Source organism: Schistocerca americana, chromosome 4 (genome assembly GCF_021461395.2).
Source record: "Schistocerca americana isolate TAMUIC-IGC-003095 chromosome 4, iqSchAmer2.1, whole genome shotgun sequence".
Lineage (NCBI taxonomy): Eukaryota > Metazoa > Arthropoda > Insecta > Orthoptera > Acrididae > Schistocerca > Schistocerca americana.
This window is the reverse complement of record NC_060122.1, coordinates 719,493,861-719,512,292: the sequence shown is the minus strand read 5'-3', so window position 1 is coordinate 719,512,292 and position 18,432 is coordinate 719,493,861. Positions and strand designations below refer to the sequence as shown.

At 38.8% G+C, this 18,432-nt stretch overlaps 1 protein-coding gene across 3 annotated transcripts in view; it reads right to left on the bottom strand.

Moving 5' to 3' along the window:
- LOC124613238 (NHL repeat-containing protein 2) overlaps positions 1–18,432 on the bottom strand; it is a 167,823-nt gene that overhangs the window by 22,373 nt on the left and 127,018 nt on the right. For 2 of the 3 annotated variants that reach the window (XM_047141914.1, XM_047141915.1), the window contains exons 8-9: positions 12,334–12,555; positions 3,817–3,930 (exon numbers count right to left, since the gene is read on the bottom strand). In XM_047141914.1, the coding sequence (XP_046997870.1) occupies positions 3,817–3,930; positions 12,334–12,555 (336 nt within the window). Of the gene's footprint in view, positions 1–2,804; positions 2,900–3,816; positions 3,931–12,333; positions 12,556–18,432 lie in introns of all 3 variants that reach the window. The other variant, XR_006979628.1, reaches the window with a different exon arrangement.

The following is an 18,432-nucleotide window of genomic DNA, read 5'->3' as shown; positions in this document are numbered from 1 at the left end:
GCGAACCTCAAAGTTTTTATTTCTTCTCCATGAATTTTAATACCTACTCCGAATTTTTCTTTTGTTTCCTTTACTGCTTGCTCAATATACAGATTGAACAACATCGGGGAGAGGCTACAACCCTGTCTTACTCCCTTACCAACCACTGCTTCCCTTTCATGTCCCTCGACTCTTATAACTGCCATCTGGTTTCTGTACAAATTGTAAATAGCCTTTCGCTCCCTGTATTTTACCCCTGCCACCTTTAGAATTTGAAAGAGAGTATTCCAGTCAACATTGTCAAAAGCTTTCTCTACGTCTACAAATGCTAGAAACGTAGGTTTGCCTTTCCTTAATCTTTCTTCTAAGATAAGTCGTAAGATCAGTATTGCCTCACGTGTTCCAGTGTTTCTACGGAATCCAAACTGATCTTCCCCGAGGTTGGCTTCTACTAGTTTTTCCATTCGTCTGTAAAGAATTCGTGTTAGTATTTTGCAGCTGTGACTTATTAAGCTGATAGTTCGGTAATTTTCACATCTGTCAACACCTGCTTTCTTTGGGATTGGAATTATTATATTCTTCTTGAAGTCTGAGGGTATTTCGCCTGTTTCATACATCTTGCTCACCAGATGGTAGAGTTTTGTCAGGACTGGCTCTCCCACAGCCGTCAGTAGTTCCAATGGAATATTGTCTACTCCGGGGGCCTTGTTTCGACTCAGGTCTTTCAGTGCTCTGTCAAACTCTTCACGCAGTATCATATCTCCCATTTCATCTTCTTCTACATCCTCTTCCATTTCCATAATATTGTCCTCAAGTACATCGCCCTTGTATAGGCCCTCTATATACTCCTTCCACCTTTCTGCTTTCCCTTCTTTGCTTAGAACTGGGTTTCCATCTGAGCTCTTGATATTCATACAAGTCTTTCTCTTATCTCCAAAGGTCTCTTTAATTTTCCTGTAGGCGGTATCTATCTTACCCCTAGTGAGATAGGCCTCTACATCCTTACATTTGTCCTCTAGCCATCCCTGCTTAGCCATTTTGCACTTCCTGTCGATCTCATTTTTGAGACGTTTGTATTCCTTTTTGCCTGTTTCACTTACTGCATTTTTATATTTTCTCCTTTCATCAATTAAATTCAATATTTCTTCTGTTACCCAAGGATTTCTACCAGCCCTCGTCTTTTTACCTACTTGATCCTCTGCTGCCTTCACTACTTCATCCCTCAAAGCTACCCATTCTTCTTCTACTGTATTTATTTCCCCCATTCCTGTCAATTGCTCCCTTATGCTCTCCCTGAATCTCTGTACACCCTCTGGTTCTTTTAGTTTATCCAGGTCCCATCTCCTTAAATTCCCACCTTTTTGCAGTTTCTTCAGTTTTAATCTACAGGTCATAACCAATAGATTGTGGTCAGAGTCCACATCTGCCCCTGGAAATGTCTTACAATTTAAAACCTTATATAATCTATCTGATACCTTTTAGTATCTCCACGGTTCTTCCATGTATACAACCTTCGTTCATGATTCTTAAACCAAGTGTTAGTTATGATTATGTTGTGCTCTGTGCAAAATTCGACCAGGCGGCTTCCTCTTTCATTTCTGTCCCCCAGTCCACATTCACCTACTATGTTTCCTTCTCTCCCTTTTCCTACACTCGAATTCCAGTCACCCATGACTATTAAATTTTCGTCTCCCTTCACAATCTGAATAATTTCTTTTATTTCATCATACATTTCTTCAATTTCTTCGTCATCTGCAGAGCTAGTTGGCATATAAACTTGTACTACTGTAGTAGGTGTGGGCTTCGTATCTATTTTGGCCACAATAATGCGTTCACAATGCTGTTTGTAGTAGCTTACCCGCATTCCTATTTTCCTATTCATTATTAAACCTACTCCTGCATTACCCCTATTTGATTTTGTGTTTATAATCCTGTAGTCACCTGACCAGAAGTCTTGATCCTCCTGCCACCGAACTTCACTAATTCCCACTATATCTAACTTCAACCTATCCATTTCCCTTTTTAAATTTTCTAACCTACCTGCCCGATTAAGGGATCTGACATTCCACGCTCCGATCCGTAGAACGCCAGTTTTCTTTCTCCTGATAACGACATCCTCTTGAGTAGTCCCCGCCCGGAGATCTGAATGGGGAACTATTTTACCTCCGGAATATTTTACCCAAGAGGACGCCATCATTATGTAATCATACAGTAAAGCTGCATGCCCTCGGGAAAAATTACGGCTGTAGTTTCCCCTTGCTTTCAGCCGTTCGCAGTACCAGCACAGCAAGGCCGTTTTGGTTATTGTTACAAGGCCAGATCAGTCAATCATCCAGACTGTTGTCCTTGCAACTACTGAAAAGGCTGCTGCCCCTCTTCAGGAACCACACGTTTGTCTGGCCTCTCAACAGATACCCCTCCGCTGTGGTTGCACCTACGGTACGGCTATCTGTATCGCTGAGGCACGCAAGCCTCCCCACCAACGGCAAGGTCCATGGTTCATGGTTTGTTAACTTCCTTGAATTTCTAGTTTCCGAGAATTTATTTTTCAAACACGTTTATCTCGAAATGACTTTTTTCACATTTGCTTACAGTCTAACTCAAAAGTATAGAACCAATCATTCTTTATAAAATTACAAATTATGTGAACCAACTTGTGAGATGATATCATAATTTTAAGGGCATTTTTCTTTGCATAATTAGAGAAAAAAATCATGAAAATTGAAGCCGTTGTTCCAACACCTGCAAAATTTTTAATTTTCATCATTTTCACCTCACTGAGATTCTTATTCTTAAAAAATAAGTTATTAATGCAAAATCAAAACCTTTTTGGTTTCAGATGAAAATCAGAATGGCTACACTGCACACAATTGGAGAACAACCTTCAGCGGACATCACAGCATAACTTTGTTATTTTTGGCTGAAATTAATAAAAAAAAAAAATCACAAAAACTGTTCAAAATATGAATGAAATGATGTCAAAATTTGATAAAATTCAAATTAATTCTTCCCACATAAAAAATCCAAAAAAATCAGTGTCAAACAGCCTCCTAATGTGGTTTCCCCCTTAAGGCAACCAACACTAACTGACCTCATATGGTAAGTACATAATTTTTTAGCATCATCAGTCTCAAACAACACATTTCCTGGCAGACCAAAAGAAAATTTCCATTGTTAAGTGCTTATATACTGCCACTGATTTGGTACAGAAAATTGAAACTTATCACATTGTAAGCACACAGTTCCTGAGAGAAAAAACTCAAACACAACTGTGCCATGATTGTCAGTTCCTTAAAAATGTATGCAGCTTTTTTTCTTTAGTTTACCCCTGCAGAAAATGAGGAACATTAAATCAATACTGCTGATTTAGAGAGGGTTCAAATTTAGTGCGGCTTGGCTACTTCTGTCACATTTATAACATTTTTCTCACTTATACGATTCATTATGACACAGAAAACACCACTCTCATTTTACTCTATACTCAAATATTCATTACTCATTTCTGTCAAAATTTATTACAGCACAAGTTTTCCCCCATCAAGGATGGGTATGTAAATTAACCATGACCTTTCTGAAGAAAACACCCCTAAATTTGCTTGGCATGATTTAGGGGGATTATAGATAACTTTTTTGCTTCATACTATGTCCCATTTGCCCTTACAGTTGATCTACTACAATTTTCAGTAAGTAACAGCCCGCAATGTAATTTCTTTAGCAACAGTTGTAACAATGCATGTGATAAATTATTCATTTTATCGTTGGCTCAAATTGAAAATTCAATGTCATATTTCTTTTTGAATTTTTATGAGATAGTTTTTAATAAATATTTTAACTTACTCTTTCAAGCAATTCCGATTCCAAGTGAATCACTTTTATACTGTGATTGTTTGTGTCAGCAATGTAAATTCTTGATGCATCAGAACTCACACATAACCCACCTGGCTCACTGAACTGCAAAACAATAATGATACAAAATTAAAAGCAATATAAGTAAAACATAAATTTTCACCAGTCAAAATTTACATTAATTGTATTACAATCAAGGTAACTGATAATGTAACAGAAATGTTAAATTTTTATGTTGGTCTGGTAATATTCTGTGGCAAGGTGAGTCAGGAGGAAAGGTACATGCTTGTAGAGGTGATAGTATTAGTGATTATGAACAAAAAACTTCATATGAATATATGCCCTATTCCAAATGGTTTCTGAGATACAACATATTTTATATAACTTTTGTACATTTTTCTTGAATAACTCAAAAACTGTACCCTCCGCCGGAAATGTGCTACAGGACAATATTAAATTATATTAAATTTCCTACAAAAAAAGTCCTATTCATTTTTTCTATTGGATTAATAGTTTGTACAAAGAGGGTATGAGAATACTGAAAATCACACGTGACGTTCATGGGCTGTTTTTCAGGAAGATTTTGTAGGCCAATTTGAGGTAGTTTTCTGATTTGATAGACCACAAGTGTACTGTATCAAATTGTTCATCTGAACTTTCTCTGCATTACTGTCATATATTGTAAACAATGACAATGCTTGAATAATACAGAAAATGAATAGCACAGATAATAAATAGCAATGTACATTAAATGTGTAATCTCAGAAACCATTTGGAGTATAGCATATGTTCATATGAAGTTTTTTGTTCAGAATCACTAATACTGTCACCTTTCAAAGTATGTACCATTCCTCATGACTCACCCTGCACATTGTCCAGTTATGAACTAAACTTCAGTCACCACATAAACTGATTAGAAAGCTTAGTTCAGCACGTTTTGCACAAGGAAGAATCTCACATTTCATTGATTTGAAGAACAAGGTGCTACCTTACTTGAAAATTTTAGGTTGTCTTTTAGAATTATTTTATGAGGTAATCCAGTAAATGAGGTAATCCAGTAAATAAAGTATTAGTCAGCACAAGTGGCAATATGAATGTTGTGTACAGCAGACAATACCAACTCTTGCACTGGTTGCTTCAATTATTTTGGAACACTCACACTCATTCCTCCTTAACAATATTTGTAGTGTGTGAGGCATGCTGAGATAGTCCACGCAGCTACAATAATGCTGTGTCCTGGATGGCAGAATGGTTAACGCATTTGCCTAGTAAGCAGGAGATACCTGGTTTGAACCCCAGTCCAGTATACATTTTCACTCGTTGCCACTGATTCCACGTAACGTCCCAGTGCAGTTGACTGCAGCGATCCCCTCCCTATCCTTTCTTTTCTTCCCCTCTTCATCTTCAGTTTACATACTGTGAATAATACAGTCAAATTTCCAGCTTCTTTGTTTTGATCTCTACATTTCTTCAATCTCTGCTGCTTCTTTTCCCTCCTTCTCGATATACAGACCAGCTTAATATACTTTGACTGGAGGAGCTTGTGGTCAGATTGGAAAAGAAGTTCCCCCTCCACCCCTAACTTCCATTTTTCACACCAATGGTGTCCCAGAAAGGATGGTCAAACATCAGCGTTATGACGGGGACTATCGTTTGAAGCAAAAAATTTCATACGCATAAATGCCTTATTCTGAATGGTTTCCAAGATGGAACACATTTAAAGCACATTGTTAGTTACTTCATACATTATTCAATTAAAAAAAAGATTTTTCAGTGGATTTTTACGTGCCCATTTGATAGAATGGCCTCAAACTTGTCTAATGTGGTATTTGTTTTATCAATATGTGTTAGCAAGGAGAGTAAAACATGAAGAATAACCAGTACTCCAGCAATGACAGCGGGAATGACAGCATCATCCCGGTCCCACGCTGACTACTATTGCCATGCAGTAGCTGTTTATTCTTCGTGTTTTCTGTCACTGCCAATAGATACTGATACAACAGATATCACACTAGACTAACCTCGAGACCATACTACCGTGTGGGCATGTAAAGTTCAATTTCAATATCATTTTCCTGTATTGAATAATACAGAACATTAAATGTGTTCTATTTTGGAAACCAATTGGAATAGGGCATATGTCTACTGACTTTTTTGCTTCAAATGATTGTTCCTGTCATATCCCTGGGACACTGTACAATATTCCATATTATTTAAAATTTCCATCTACCTTCAGATAAGTGTGGATGTGGAGAAAACAGTATGCAACAGGATACCAACCCCTTTTTCTGGTTCTTCTACATTAAATGCCACAAACAGCTTTTTAATTTCCCGTAATACCTCCAATTTTCTCCAAAGGTAGTACAATAATGCTTCATCAAAATCAAACATTATAGTAGTTTTACAGCACACAGGAAATGTTAAGACAGAAAAACAGCATTCTCTATATGGTGTTTACAAAAAAAGTAAAACTGGTGTCAGCATGAAGGCTGATTTGACACCCTGTGGTGGTAAATCAACCTTCATGTTGACACCAGTTTTACTAAGCAAGGTGAAAGAAGTGGTAAGGGACAAAAAAATTCCTAGGACCAACTGCGGACTGAATCCGAAACCTCTGATTTTAGTAGTTTGGCACCTACAGAGCTAACATGCCACAGATAACACAAAACTGAAAACAATGAGAAGGCATTGCACCAGATTGTGAGGCCAGAATGGCAGATACATGTTGAGGATAAGTAAGATTTTGAGACATGTAAATTGCAGTAAATTAACACTATGAAAGATGTGTCTATTAAATGAAGAAGTTCTATTAAGTCTATAACTCTATTAAATGAATAAGCCTCAAACAAAGTGGTTGTAATATTAAAGTTATGCAAAGTTGCTTCATACAATGTAATTGAATAATTTCCTTGATATCTTCTAACATAAACTTCCACAAGGAAAATTGGTCCATTTTCGGTTGTCACTTCACTGTGATATTCCAATGTGAATCCTGAGCACAGCTTTAAACACTGCACAAGTTAACACATACAGGGTGAAAAGTATTTAAACCGACAAACTCTGGGAGGTTGTAGGGGACATCACAACAAATATTTTTCCCTAATGTCATTTTTTTTCCTAAGAGGATTATTTAAACCAGTGGAGGCCGTATTACGCTCTTCAGTTTTTACAGGCCGTATTACGATCTTCAGCTGTTAGAGGGCGTATTATGCTCTTCAGTTGTACGAAACTGCTGTCCACCAGTGTAGTAGTGCACACCTGGAGCGAGTACAATGATGTGGTTGGTGCGTACTACGTAGCACACCACAATGGATGAGCTGCACAGCGGGTTTATCAATAACAATATCCTAATCGCTGTATCCCGCATCACACGACCTTTGCTGCTGTGTACCAACATCTGCATGAGACCGGGTCATTTAGCAGATTACCTGGACAGGGACGCCGTCGCACGGTAAGAATGCTGCAATTCGAGGAAGCTGTCTTGCAGCATGTGGACTGCGATCCTTCAATGAGCTTTCATCCAATTGCACGTAACATGGGGACAAATCAGGTGAATGTAAGAACAGTCCTCCGAGAGCAGTTGTTATGTCCATTTCACTTACAGCATGTCCACAACATGGAACCAGTTGATTATGCACCAAGAGCACAGTTTTCGCAGTGGTACCTGGAACCGTGTGAAATGCATTTCCATCCTCTGTGTTGTTTCCCGATGAAGCAACATTCGGCCGTGATGGAGTTTTCAACATGCACAATTCGCATATTTGGAGTGAGGATAACTCACATGCCACAGTTAATAGCGCTCATCAAGTGCGGTTCTTTGTTAATGTGTGGGTCGATGTTGTTGGGGATCATTTAATTGGGCCGTATCTGCTACCTAGGCCATTGAATGGCAGGCACTATTACAATTTTCTCGCCAGAGCATTGCCAGAATTGCTGGAAGACGTCCCGATCCCTACAAGATAATGCATGTGGTTCCAACATGACGGGGCGCTGCCACATTTCAGTTGTCATTTGCGTCGATTCCTGGACCGACGGTTCCCAGAAGAGAGGTGGCAGAGGTGGTCCTGTACCATGGCCTGCTCAATCCCCAGATATGTCCCCTCGGACTTTTTTGTGTGGGGAGAGATGCGCAACCTTGTTTACGCAATTCCTGTTGCATCAGAAGAGGATCTGATTGCCCGGATAGTAGCAGTAGCAGGAACAATTCAGAATAGTCCTGGAGTTTTTTCCTGTGTCAATCAGAACATGATCTGACGGTGCAACCTTTGTTTACGTGTCAATGGAGGCATTTTTGAAAATCTACTGTAATCGAAATTGGTTGTGTTAATGTGTTGTCTCTTGGTCATAAAAAAAAATGGAAACATGTTTGTTGGTTTAATTAATTTGCCGCCAGAGAAATCTTCCTCTACCAGTTTAAATAATCCTCATAGGAAAAAATGACATTATGGAAAAATATTTGTTTTGATGTCCCCTATAACCTCCCAGAGTTTGTCTGTTTAAATACTTTTCACCCTGCAGATAATATCTGCAGCACATAAGACAGTCACCTACAGTGTTTCGTATTTGTCAATGAATTTGCACCGGCCAGCTGCCAGAGACCTCTTGATTCGGCAGTAGTGGTTGTTTTGTTTAGTGATGCTCCGTGTGAGCAGACAGTGAGAACTTCTTCATTTAATAGACACACATCTTTCATAGTGTTAATTTACTGTAATTTACATGTCTCAAAATATTACTTATCCTCAACATGTATCTGTAAATAAATGGTTGTTGCTCAAGAGTTATATGAATGGGCACTGAAGGTCCTACAATGTCATCACCTGCTGTATGATTACTGCCATTCTGGCCTCAGAATCTGGTGCTTTGGTTTGCACAGGTGGAACAAAATTTTCACTACGGAGGATTAATCACAGAGTTTATTAAGTCAGCAAAATCACCACTATTTGGCCAAAGTTGAAAACATAATCACATTAGCTCCTGCACACAATTCAAACAATAAACTGAAAACAGAGTTGGTTCACCAAGTGTCTGCACCAAAGAGGAATGCTTGCATCATGTGTTAATGCAAGATGACATTGGAGGCAGGAAGTTGGCACAATATCTGAGGCAACTGCATAGTAAATTCAATGTAGGAACTATACCAAACATACTGCTTAGTTCACACTGAAGTAGCTATCTTCTATCTCAGGTTAAAGCCATAGTGGTATCTCAGACAGAAATGCCCTTGGACATCATCATTGATCTGACTGACAGGATTCAGAATGAAATAACAGCATCATCAATCACTAATGTAGTGCCACTGTGCAACAGTGCCACATCATTGGCAGTGACATGGACAGATTACAATTGTCTGTCAGACAAAGGGATGTTCTGGCTAGTCAAATGAGTGAACTGGTGGCTCAATGGAGTCACGTCAGTGATAGACATCATTACCACAGAAGATCACACAGTCATTTCAGAATGAACTTGTTGGTTCTAAACTATGCAGAGCAGTCACATACAACATGTTGTTATCACCAGAAATTTGGGAACCAAGCGTGCAAGTGCAACTCACATCACACCTACTGAAATGACCGTGGGAGTCAGATGGAGGGGCGCATCTGATTGCTGGACAGTCTCTCAGTGTCTCTATACTAGTGACCAGGAGATTGGGTGAAAATTCCTTTTGGATGCAGTCTCAGATTTACACATTTTCCTGTATAATTGGCAGTCACTAACTTTGTTCTGCCTTTCTGCCACTAATATCTGATCAACAGCCAGTTATAGTATGGGACTTATTGTGCTGGGCTTGGAGTTGCATCGCACCTTTGTCTAGATCAGATGTAGCAAATGCACGGACTGTCGACAGTGTCACTGAAGTTTCTACTGCTGGGTCCCGATGCAGTACAGTGGCTCAAAGTGCTAAGCTAGTGGAGGCAGCAGAAAGCAGATACACTGAGTTGCTTGACCAGTTTTCAGCTGTAATCCAGCCACTTCGTCTGCCAAGGAAGTTACATTACAACACTGTGCATTTCATCAAAACTACTGATGGCCTGCCAGTTTCTTGCTATCCTAGATGTTCAGCTCCCAATCGTTTTGTGATCACAAAGGCGGAGTTTAAGAAATTCAACCTTCTTGTTCACCTCTGCATTTGGTACCCATACATGTTGGCGTGTGGCACTCGTGTGGTGATTACTATAATATGCTGAATGCAATAACAATTCCAAAGAGATATGCAATGTCGGTATTAAGGGTCTACAATTATGCTCTTAATGGTGCAACTGTGTTTAGTGCACTGAACTGTGTAAAGGCTTTTACAAAAAAATCCTGTAGCAAACAAAGACAATCCAACAACTACTATAATCACTCCACTCAGCTTATTTGAAAGTCTTTAAATGACCCTCTGTTTGTGGAATGCCACTCAACCATGGAGAAGTTCACTGACTCAGTGCTGCAGGGACTGTCAATCTGCATTGCACACTTAGACAATACTCTCATCTTTCCAGTCACAACAGCGTAGCATCAGCAACAGCTGATGGAGATTTTTAAATGCCTAGACCATTGCAGTGTGCTGTTGAACCCTGTTTTTGGTAAACCTCAGATCACCTTTTTGGGACATTTAATTTTGCCTGCAGTGTCACTGCAGCTACCAGAGAAAGTGGAAGCTATCGTGAAGAACACATGGGCAGAAACCACAAAGGAGCTACAATGTTTCTTGGGGATACAGAATTTTTGCCAGTGACATTTTCCCACTCATCCAAGTAGTAAGAACCACTAACTGCAACACTTACTGGATTGAAACTAGGGGAAATTCATCCATTCACTGGACAGATGAGATGAGTTTTGCTTTTAATGCAGCAAAGTAAATCCTTGAAAATTATGCTCTCCTGACACATCCTGCATTGGGTGCACCACTTGCTTTAGTAGTTGAAGCCAGTCAGACAGCTCCTGGCACAGTGTTGCCGTACCAAGCTAATGGCATGTGGCAACCACTTGCCTTCACATACAAGTTCTCCAGTTCTCAAGGGAAATGTGGTGCTTATGATCGTGAGCTTCTGTTGGTGTATAAACCAATCAGGTACTTTCAATAACAGTTAGCGGCCAGAGATGATACAATATTTACCAATCACAAGCCAATTATCTATACCTTAAGATAAGTCCACCACAGCAGTACAACCACCTGAAATTTACTGTTCAGCAAAGACATCTGCCACATTTCAGGTATAAGCACCATACTTGCCAACTGTATGTCATGTATTAATAGTGTGACAAATTTTACTGATTTTGAACTTCAGAAGCTATTACACAATTTATTGTTCAGCCTTCAATTACAACTTTTCGATGTTGTTGGTTCTGAGGTCAAACTATATTGTGACATTTTCAATGGAAGGTCTGCCACTCGCTTCCTACAGGTGTGCTTTCGACAGCATCTATATCCTAGGGTCTCTGTTTACACCCTTGTGTTACAGCACCAACTTGTCTGGTATCAAAACATTTTTTCTGGGTGTTTATTGGTCAGAAGCTATACCTGTTGTGAATAAGTTAGTCTTTGCTTTCATTCAAAACTGGGTTTCTTGCTTCTGTTGTCTGCTGCATATTACTACGGACTGAAGCTGACAATTCATATTGGAGTTATTTAATCAACTCAGCAAATTCTGTGGCATGCTCCATCACGGCTAATGAAGACACTGTTTTAAAAGTCTGCATTAATGAGTCACACCACCATCTGGACAACTGAAATACATGCAACCTTGCTTGGCCTTGATACTACTTACAAAAGGGACTTGGACTCATTATTAGCATAGCTTGTGTATGGCGAAACACTTTGACTGCTGACCGCTATGGTCGCAGGTTCGGATCCTGCCTCGGGCATGGATGTGTGTGATGTCCTTAGGTTAGTTAGGTTTAAGTAGTTCTAAGTCCTAGGGGACTGATGACCACAGACGTTAAGTCCCACAGTGCTCAGAGCCATTTGAACCACTTTGACTGCTTGGCAAATTGATCGACCTGAGATTCACACATCTTCTGGACCCTGAAACACATTGCATGCATTCACTCACATCAAACCGGCAGACACAGAATGGCGCCTACTTTCATACACTGCAACCTATAAATATGTTACGTTGCATACATACAGTGTCAAACCATCTCTGCAAACTCTGTAAACAGACTCACATTGGGTGCTCAAAAGTAAGAACAAGTACTGGATATCGTGCAAAATGGTTTGTTATTCAGAGTTATATGACTGCCATAATTTGTGTGTCATTAAAATGGATTTACCTGAACAAAGGCATGTAAGTAGTTTGAATGGTTATTGGCTCAGCTACTTCATTAATATTAATATAAGAATTACAGTTTTGAATGTTCTTCGATGAATTTCACTGCAGATTGCATTTGAAGAAAGAATAATTTAATTTGTAGATATTATACGAATATTTTCATAGATAACCTTCCGCAATTCATAAGACTGAATTTTCAGGTTATCTGTTGAATGTTAATGGCAAAGTTAAACAAATGACAGCCTCACATTACCTGAACCGAATTATCACCTATGGGTCCAACTGAGTCACCAGATTTTCCACTACCAGCAAAGGTTTTACAGAAATTAGTTGAAATTGAGATAGCTTTTATCTTGTGGTTGTAAGAGTCTGCCACATATAGTGTTTCATTCCTTGGACACCAAGCAACTCCTAAAGGATGCTGTAATTTAGCATCATATAACTTCCCATCTACATCTCCAAACTGGAACAGATCCTGGAAGAACAGAGACAAGGCTGCATTTAACTAACTGTACATGACCTTCAAATCCACCAGCTTTGTTTAAAATGTTCCTTACATAATTAAAATAGCTTTAGTATTGTTAACAGTTAACACTACCTACATGAAGTTAAATATGCACATAGAATGATTCAGCACAAAGAAATTATACCCACAGAGCACAAATGTAATATCAACTGCTGGTATATTACTGTATAACAAAGAAATATGTAACATATGTGATAAATTCCTCAATGGATGGTACAGAATTGTAAGTTTCATTGGAAGAACTCCTGCTCTGTGTCAGTTGTGGTAAATTAGCACTGTCTTCAAAATTTATCCTGCAGTCTCAGACTCACCCATGAAAGATAGTTTCAATCAATACATAACTCAAAGGACCAGTAAATTTAAGCAGTTGCCAAAGGGCATAATGTGGTACAAGTATAATGTGATAGCAACAATAAGACTGGATCAATAGGTCTACTATCTTAATATATGTAAAGTATTTCCGTGATGATGATACATACTTTCAGCAATGAGAGGGATGGAAACCAAACTGAAGACTAAACTTTCTGACTTAATGACCATTTTGATTGCAAAAACTGATTTTACTGATTTAGACATAAAAGCAGACTAAATACTGACTCAAATTTCTCATTGTGAATGAAGGGTCAAAAGCAATTTTTTTTAATCTGGCCTGCACCGTCCTCACAGCCAGCCAGCTCACACATATTTAATGATATATAACAAAATTGCAAACAGTGTAATGTAATAATAATAATAATAGTAATAACCAGGAAAGTCATTGAACTTTATTATAACAATATTGTCATGCTCCTATTCAGCACTAATATACCTAAAACAAGAAAAAGCTTTAAAGTATACCTGTATAGTACTATTTTCTGAGTAATACGGACACAATGTTTAAAAAAGTTCATTACTAAATGTAACGTGGAAAACCATCAAGCATTTTTAAAAAATTACGTCATTCGTCTCACTTTGCTTTTACTTCCTTGGGAAAAAAAAAAAAAAAAAAAAAAAAAAAAAAAAAAAAAAAAAAAAAAAAAAAAAAAAATTTTAACACCGCTTTTTCACTTATCAACTGCTTTTGTATCTTTTCACATCTTTAATTTTCTTTAATTCTTGTTCTCTAACTTTTGCAGTGTTGCGAAGAGTGTTCACTCTCCAAGACTGATTGGGCCACAGTAATTCCAACCAAGTCATTTACCACTTCTTTAAAGCACTTTTTTGCGTTGTCCATTATCCTTTCAACAGTCAATCTTTGCTCCTTTTATTCTTCTTTCATTTTCTTCAATTCCTGTTCAGCGTGTTCCATATTTACTTTTTTATGCACTTACACTTTATACTTGCTTGCAACAGTTTTTCTTTTTCCTGTTCTTGCTGTTTCCTCAGTTCGTCCTCAGCCACTTTCTCCTCATCTTCACAGTATTGCTTGTATCTGACATAAGCTATGTGTGTCAGCAAAAGTAGTTCCAGAGAGATAATAACAAAATGATTCTTCCCCTCAAGTACATTCATAGCAGCATATTTTACTTTCAAATGAGAGACCAATAGTCTTTAGGTAGTTTTATGTTCCCTGGGTCATTTGCACAATAAATCATACTGCTGCGAAATGAGTCACTTGGGAAATTAAATTGTAAATATGGCCTCGTGCTGAACATTTATGTTTTCTTGTTCATTATTATTATTATTATTATTATTATTATTATGAAACACAGAGTTGTGAGTTAGTAATTCCTATTCACCACCTTTTGCACAATACAATAAAGAAATTCTTCTACGGAATAGGAGGAGCTGTCAAGGAGAAACTTTTTCAGTTTGTTTTCAAATTTTATTTTGCCCTCTGTGAGACATTTATTTTATATTGCCAGGTAAGTAATCAAAAATTTTAGCTGCAGCATTGTGCATCCCTTTGGTGCTCAAGACAACCTTAATGTGGAGTAAGAACAAATAGTAGGCGACCACTTCTATACATCTGAAGTGCTTGAATATGTCTGAGCTTACAGCTGACGCCTCTGACTATCTTGATAGGCAATCGCAGGAAATACATTTGACATAAACCATACAGTATCTAACTTCAATGAGAGACTCAATTATTTATACAATAACAATGCTCCGTGCTTGGTCATGAAGACTTGGATTTCACCTAACACCAACTTGGGTGAATTCCAGACAGATCATGTGTACTTTATAAACATACTCAACTGTGATCCACCCAGCTAAGACTTCGACTATAAACAAACCACACCAAACCCGGACTCACTGCCTCCTTCACTCGAAGAAGTTGGGCAAATCATTCAACTTCTAAAGAATAATAAGACAGCTGAAGAGGACTCTATCGTTGATGAACTCAGGAAATGTGCTGGAAGCAATGCCATGGGAAAGCTCATCAAGATAATCCAGGACATCTGGGAAACAGAGAAATTACCATCTGACTGGAACATGTCTCTGATCCAACTGCTTCACAAAATGGGAGATTTTACTGATCTGAACAACTACCATGGAATGTATCTTGTCCTGGTAACATACAAAATTCTCTCCAAGGCATTACCAACAAGGGCAGAAGATCAACTGGATAGTCAACTCGGAGGCTTCAGGAAGACCCGATCCTGTGCTGAACAGATCTTCAACCTTAAGACTGTACTGTAAATTCCAAGATGAGAAACCACAAGCTGGTCGTCACCTTTGTTGATTTCATGAAGGCCTATGACTCCGTTGATAGAGAAATGCTTAACATATTCCAGGAACTAGATCTAGACAACAAAACCCGCACACTCATTCTAGAAACATCGACCAACATCCATTCCAAGGTCGAATTTAGAGGTGAGATCTTAGAAAGCTTCAAGATAAAAAGTGGAGTGCGACAAGGGATGGACTGTCCCCACTTCTCTTCAACTGCCTCAAAAAGGTTGTGAGAGAATGGCGCAAGTAACTAATCAATTTGGGTGTTCAGAGTGGTGTCTACTTGGGCCGTAAGAACGAAGGACTGATTGTAGATTGCTTGGTTTTTGCAGATGACATGGCGCTGATTGTCTTGAACTGGCAACAATGCAGGTAAACTGCCTCAGAAAACAGGCAGCCAAAGTGGATCCTCAAGTGTCGCTGGAGAAAACAGAGTTCTTCACCAACATCAAAGAAGCTAACAGAGAGATGTTACTAGACAAGGGGAACATCAAAAGGACAGAAAGTTTAAGTATCTTGGTGAACAGATTGAACACAACTTATCAGAAAAAAACATCTTTATCCATGAGAGTCAACAAGTTGGAACTAGCCTACTGACTGACTATGAACACCTACAACGAAAAATGCCAATCACACAACCTGAAACTTAAGCACTACACATCAGTCATATGACCAGCAGCCCTGTGCCATGGAATGTCTTTCCATGAACCGCAGTGGTCTAATAGAGAAATTGGAAGTCAGAGAGAGGACAAACCTCAGGAAGATCCTAGAGGTCCAGTAGAAGAAGATGGGGAATTCAGAAGACAGCATAACTCGGAGCTCTATGAACATATCAAGAGGCTCTCTGACTGCGCAAGAAAAAGAAGGGTAGCTTTCTATAGCCATGTTACAAGATTGCCTCCAAACAGATTGACCAACTGTCTGTTCACCTTCTGGCAAAACAAGAAGGTTCACACCACCTGGCTGACAAAAACTGAAAACGATATTAAAGAACTGACAATAACTGAATAACTGCTCTCCAGAACAGGCAGTCTGTGAGACATGCCCTGAAGGAAGTCCAACAATTTTAGGGAAAGCTCCAAAGGAAAGGTACCCCCTGGACAGAAGAAAGGAAGGAGCTACATCGGCAGAGGATGCAACAGTACTGGGCAAAGATCAATGCCCAACAGTTGAACAAGCATGGTCCAAAGTAGGCCCATTTGGAAGAAGAAGAAGAAGAAGAAGAAGAAGAAGAAGAAGAAAAATGCTCCAATAAAAGCTGTAGAAATCAGGAGTATCACAGACATAGAACACAGCAAATATAAATGGCACCCAAACTCTGAAAATCATCTTGCCCACAAGTGACTACGCAACTGAATCTGTCAGTCTGTGAGAAATGCAAAACTCAGGAATGCCCACTTGTTAACTGAGGGCATTCATAGGCCCTCCATCTTGTGGAAAAATCTAGGAATAGGCATACCCAAATCTGCAGCTGAACTTCTAGCTCCTACTGAGGCTATGAATGAGTGTTTAGCAATGCCTACATCTCTACTTCACTGTCACAAAAGGACTGAAAACCATCGATTCCCTTGAAGTATCAGTGGTTGGTACAAATGAAAAGAATTTTTCTGCAGCCAGTAAGCCTTAACACAGTGAGGAAGTCAACTGGGCAAATCACCCTTTGACAGCTGCAAGACACAACAATATTACAAAGCAAATGTTCAGTTTCCTCATAGATCCATAACTGCCCATAATAATGGATATTTTCACTGTTCTCTGACCTCCAGCATCTTCCAAACAGCCTGTAAGCAGGGACTCATAAAACCTCTACCCAAAAAGGAATTTGCCACAGAACCCTCCGACTACAGGCCCCTTAGCATATGATTATCTAAGTCTTTAGAATACATAATTCATTATCAGTGTACAAATTACTTAATGCTAAATAAACTTCTGGATGAATACCAGTCTGGTTCCCGGAAAATCACAGCACGATGACTGCCCTTAGAAAAGTGACTGACAAACTATAACAAGCTATGGACAAAAAAGAGGTAGCTGTTATGTACTTTTTGTATTTCAGCAAAGCTTCTGACACTGTCAAATTAGATACGCTACTTGCTAAACTCAAAAGTCAAAACCGAGCAACCCTGCGGGTACACAACCCCAGTGAAAACAGGGTCAGGGCAGATGAGAGTAGGAGATCCAAAGAATAGGGAGATGAGCAGAGTCAACACCAACGCCTTGGGGGAAAAAAAAATAAAAAAAAAAATATTGTTGTGATTAACTTAACAGAGAAAGTCAAACTGCCGTCCCAAAGGCAAAATAAGTTAAGGAACAAGGATATGAGTAGGATCCTTAAATTTCAAACATAGAATACAGGTACCCAGCTGCAAGGGAAGGATGAAGGAGAGATATGGAAGCAAAATTTTACGTTACTTTATTCGGAGAGGGATGATAGACATGAAGATCATGGTGTTGGGTTCAGTGTAGAAAAAAATTTACGAAAATCTATCCTTGTCTTTATGCCATATAATGACAGAACATGCACCATCAGAATAAAAGGAAGATTCCATAATACGACTTCTGTAAACATATAAACTCCAACAAAAGGATCAGATGAGGACCTGGTGGATAGCTTTTATGATCAGTTGCATGAAGTCTTCGGAAGGATACCTTCACATGTCTCAAGAGCAGTCCTGGCAGATTATATTGCAAAGCCTGGAAAAGAAGAACCCTTTCCAGTCCCTTTTAGGTAAGGAAAGTTTGCATAGGGAAAAAGTAGTAGTGGGCTATGAGTGGCACAGTTTATGGCTGGCAATGGTTTTAAAGCATCAAGCACATTTCCTGAGAAAAAATGTTCGCCAACGGATCTGGAAAATTTCAGGAATGGACGATACAATCATACTGACCAACTATTTGTATCCACAGGATGGGCAAGTGACAATAAAACTATATACATGTTTTAGGGAGCAAACTCAGACTCGGACCACTACATTGTAGCTGCAAAAATGAGACAAAGAATTGCTAGATTGGATTAGTACTTGTTCCATAGATCATGAATATGACACTTCGTAATGATGTGGAACGTGTCAGTCTTTTTTTTTTTTTTTTTTTTTTTTAGGTTGGGAAATTACCCACTTACTATATTCGAAAATTCATCTAATGAGTAGAAGGAGTTGCGATTAAGAAATTCTT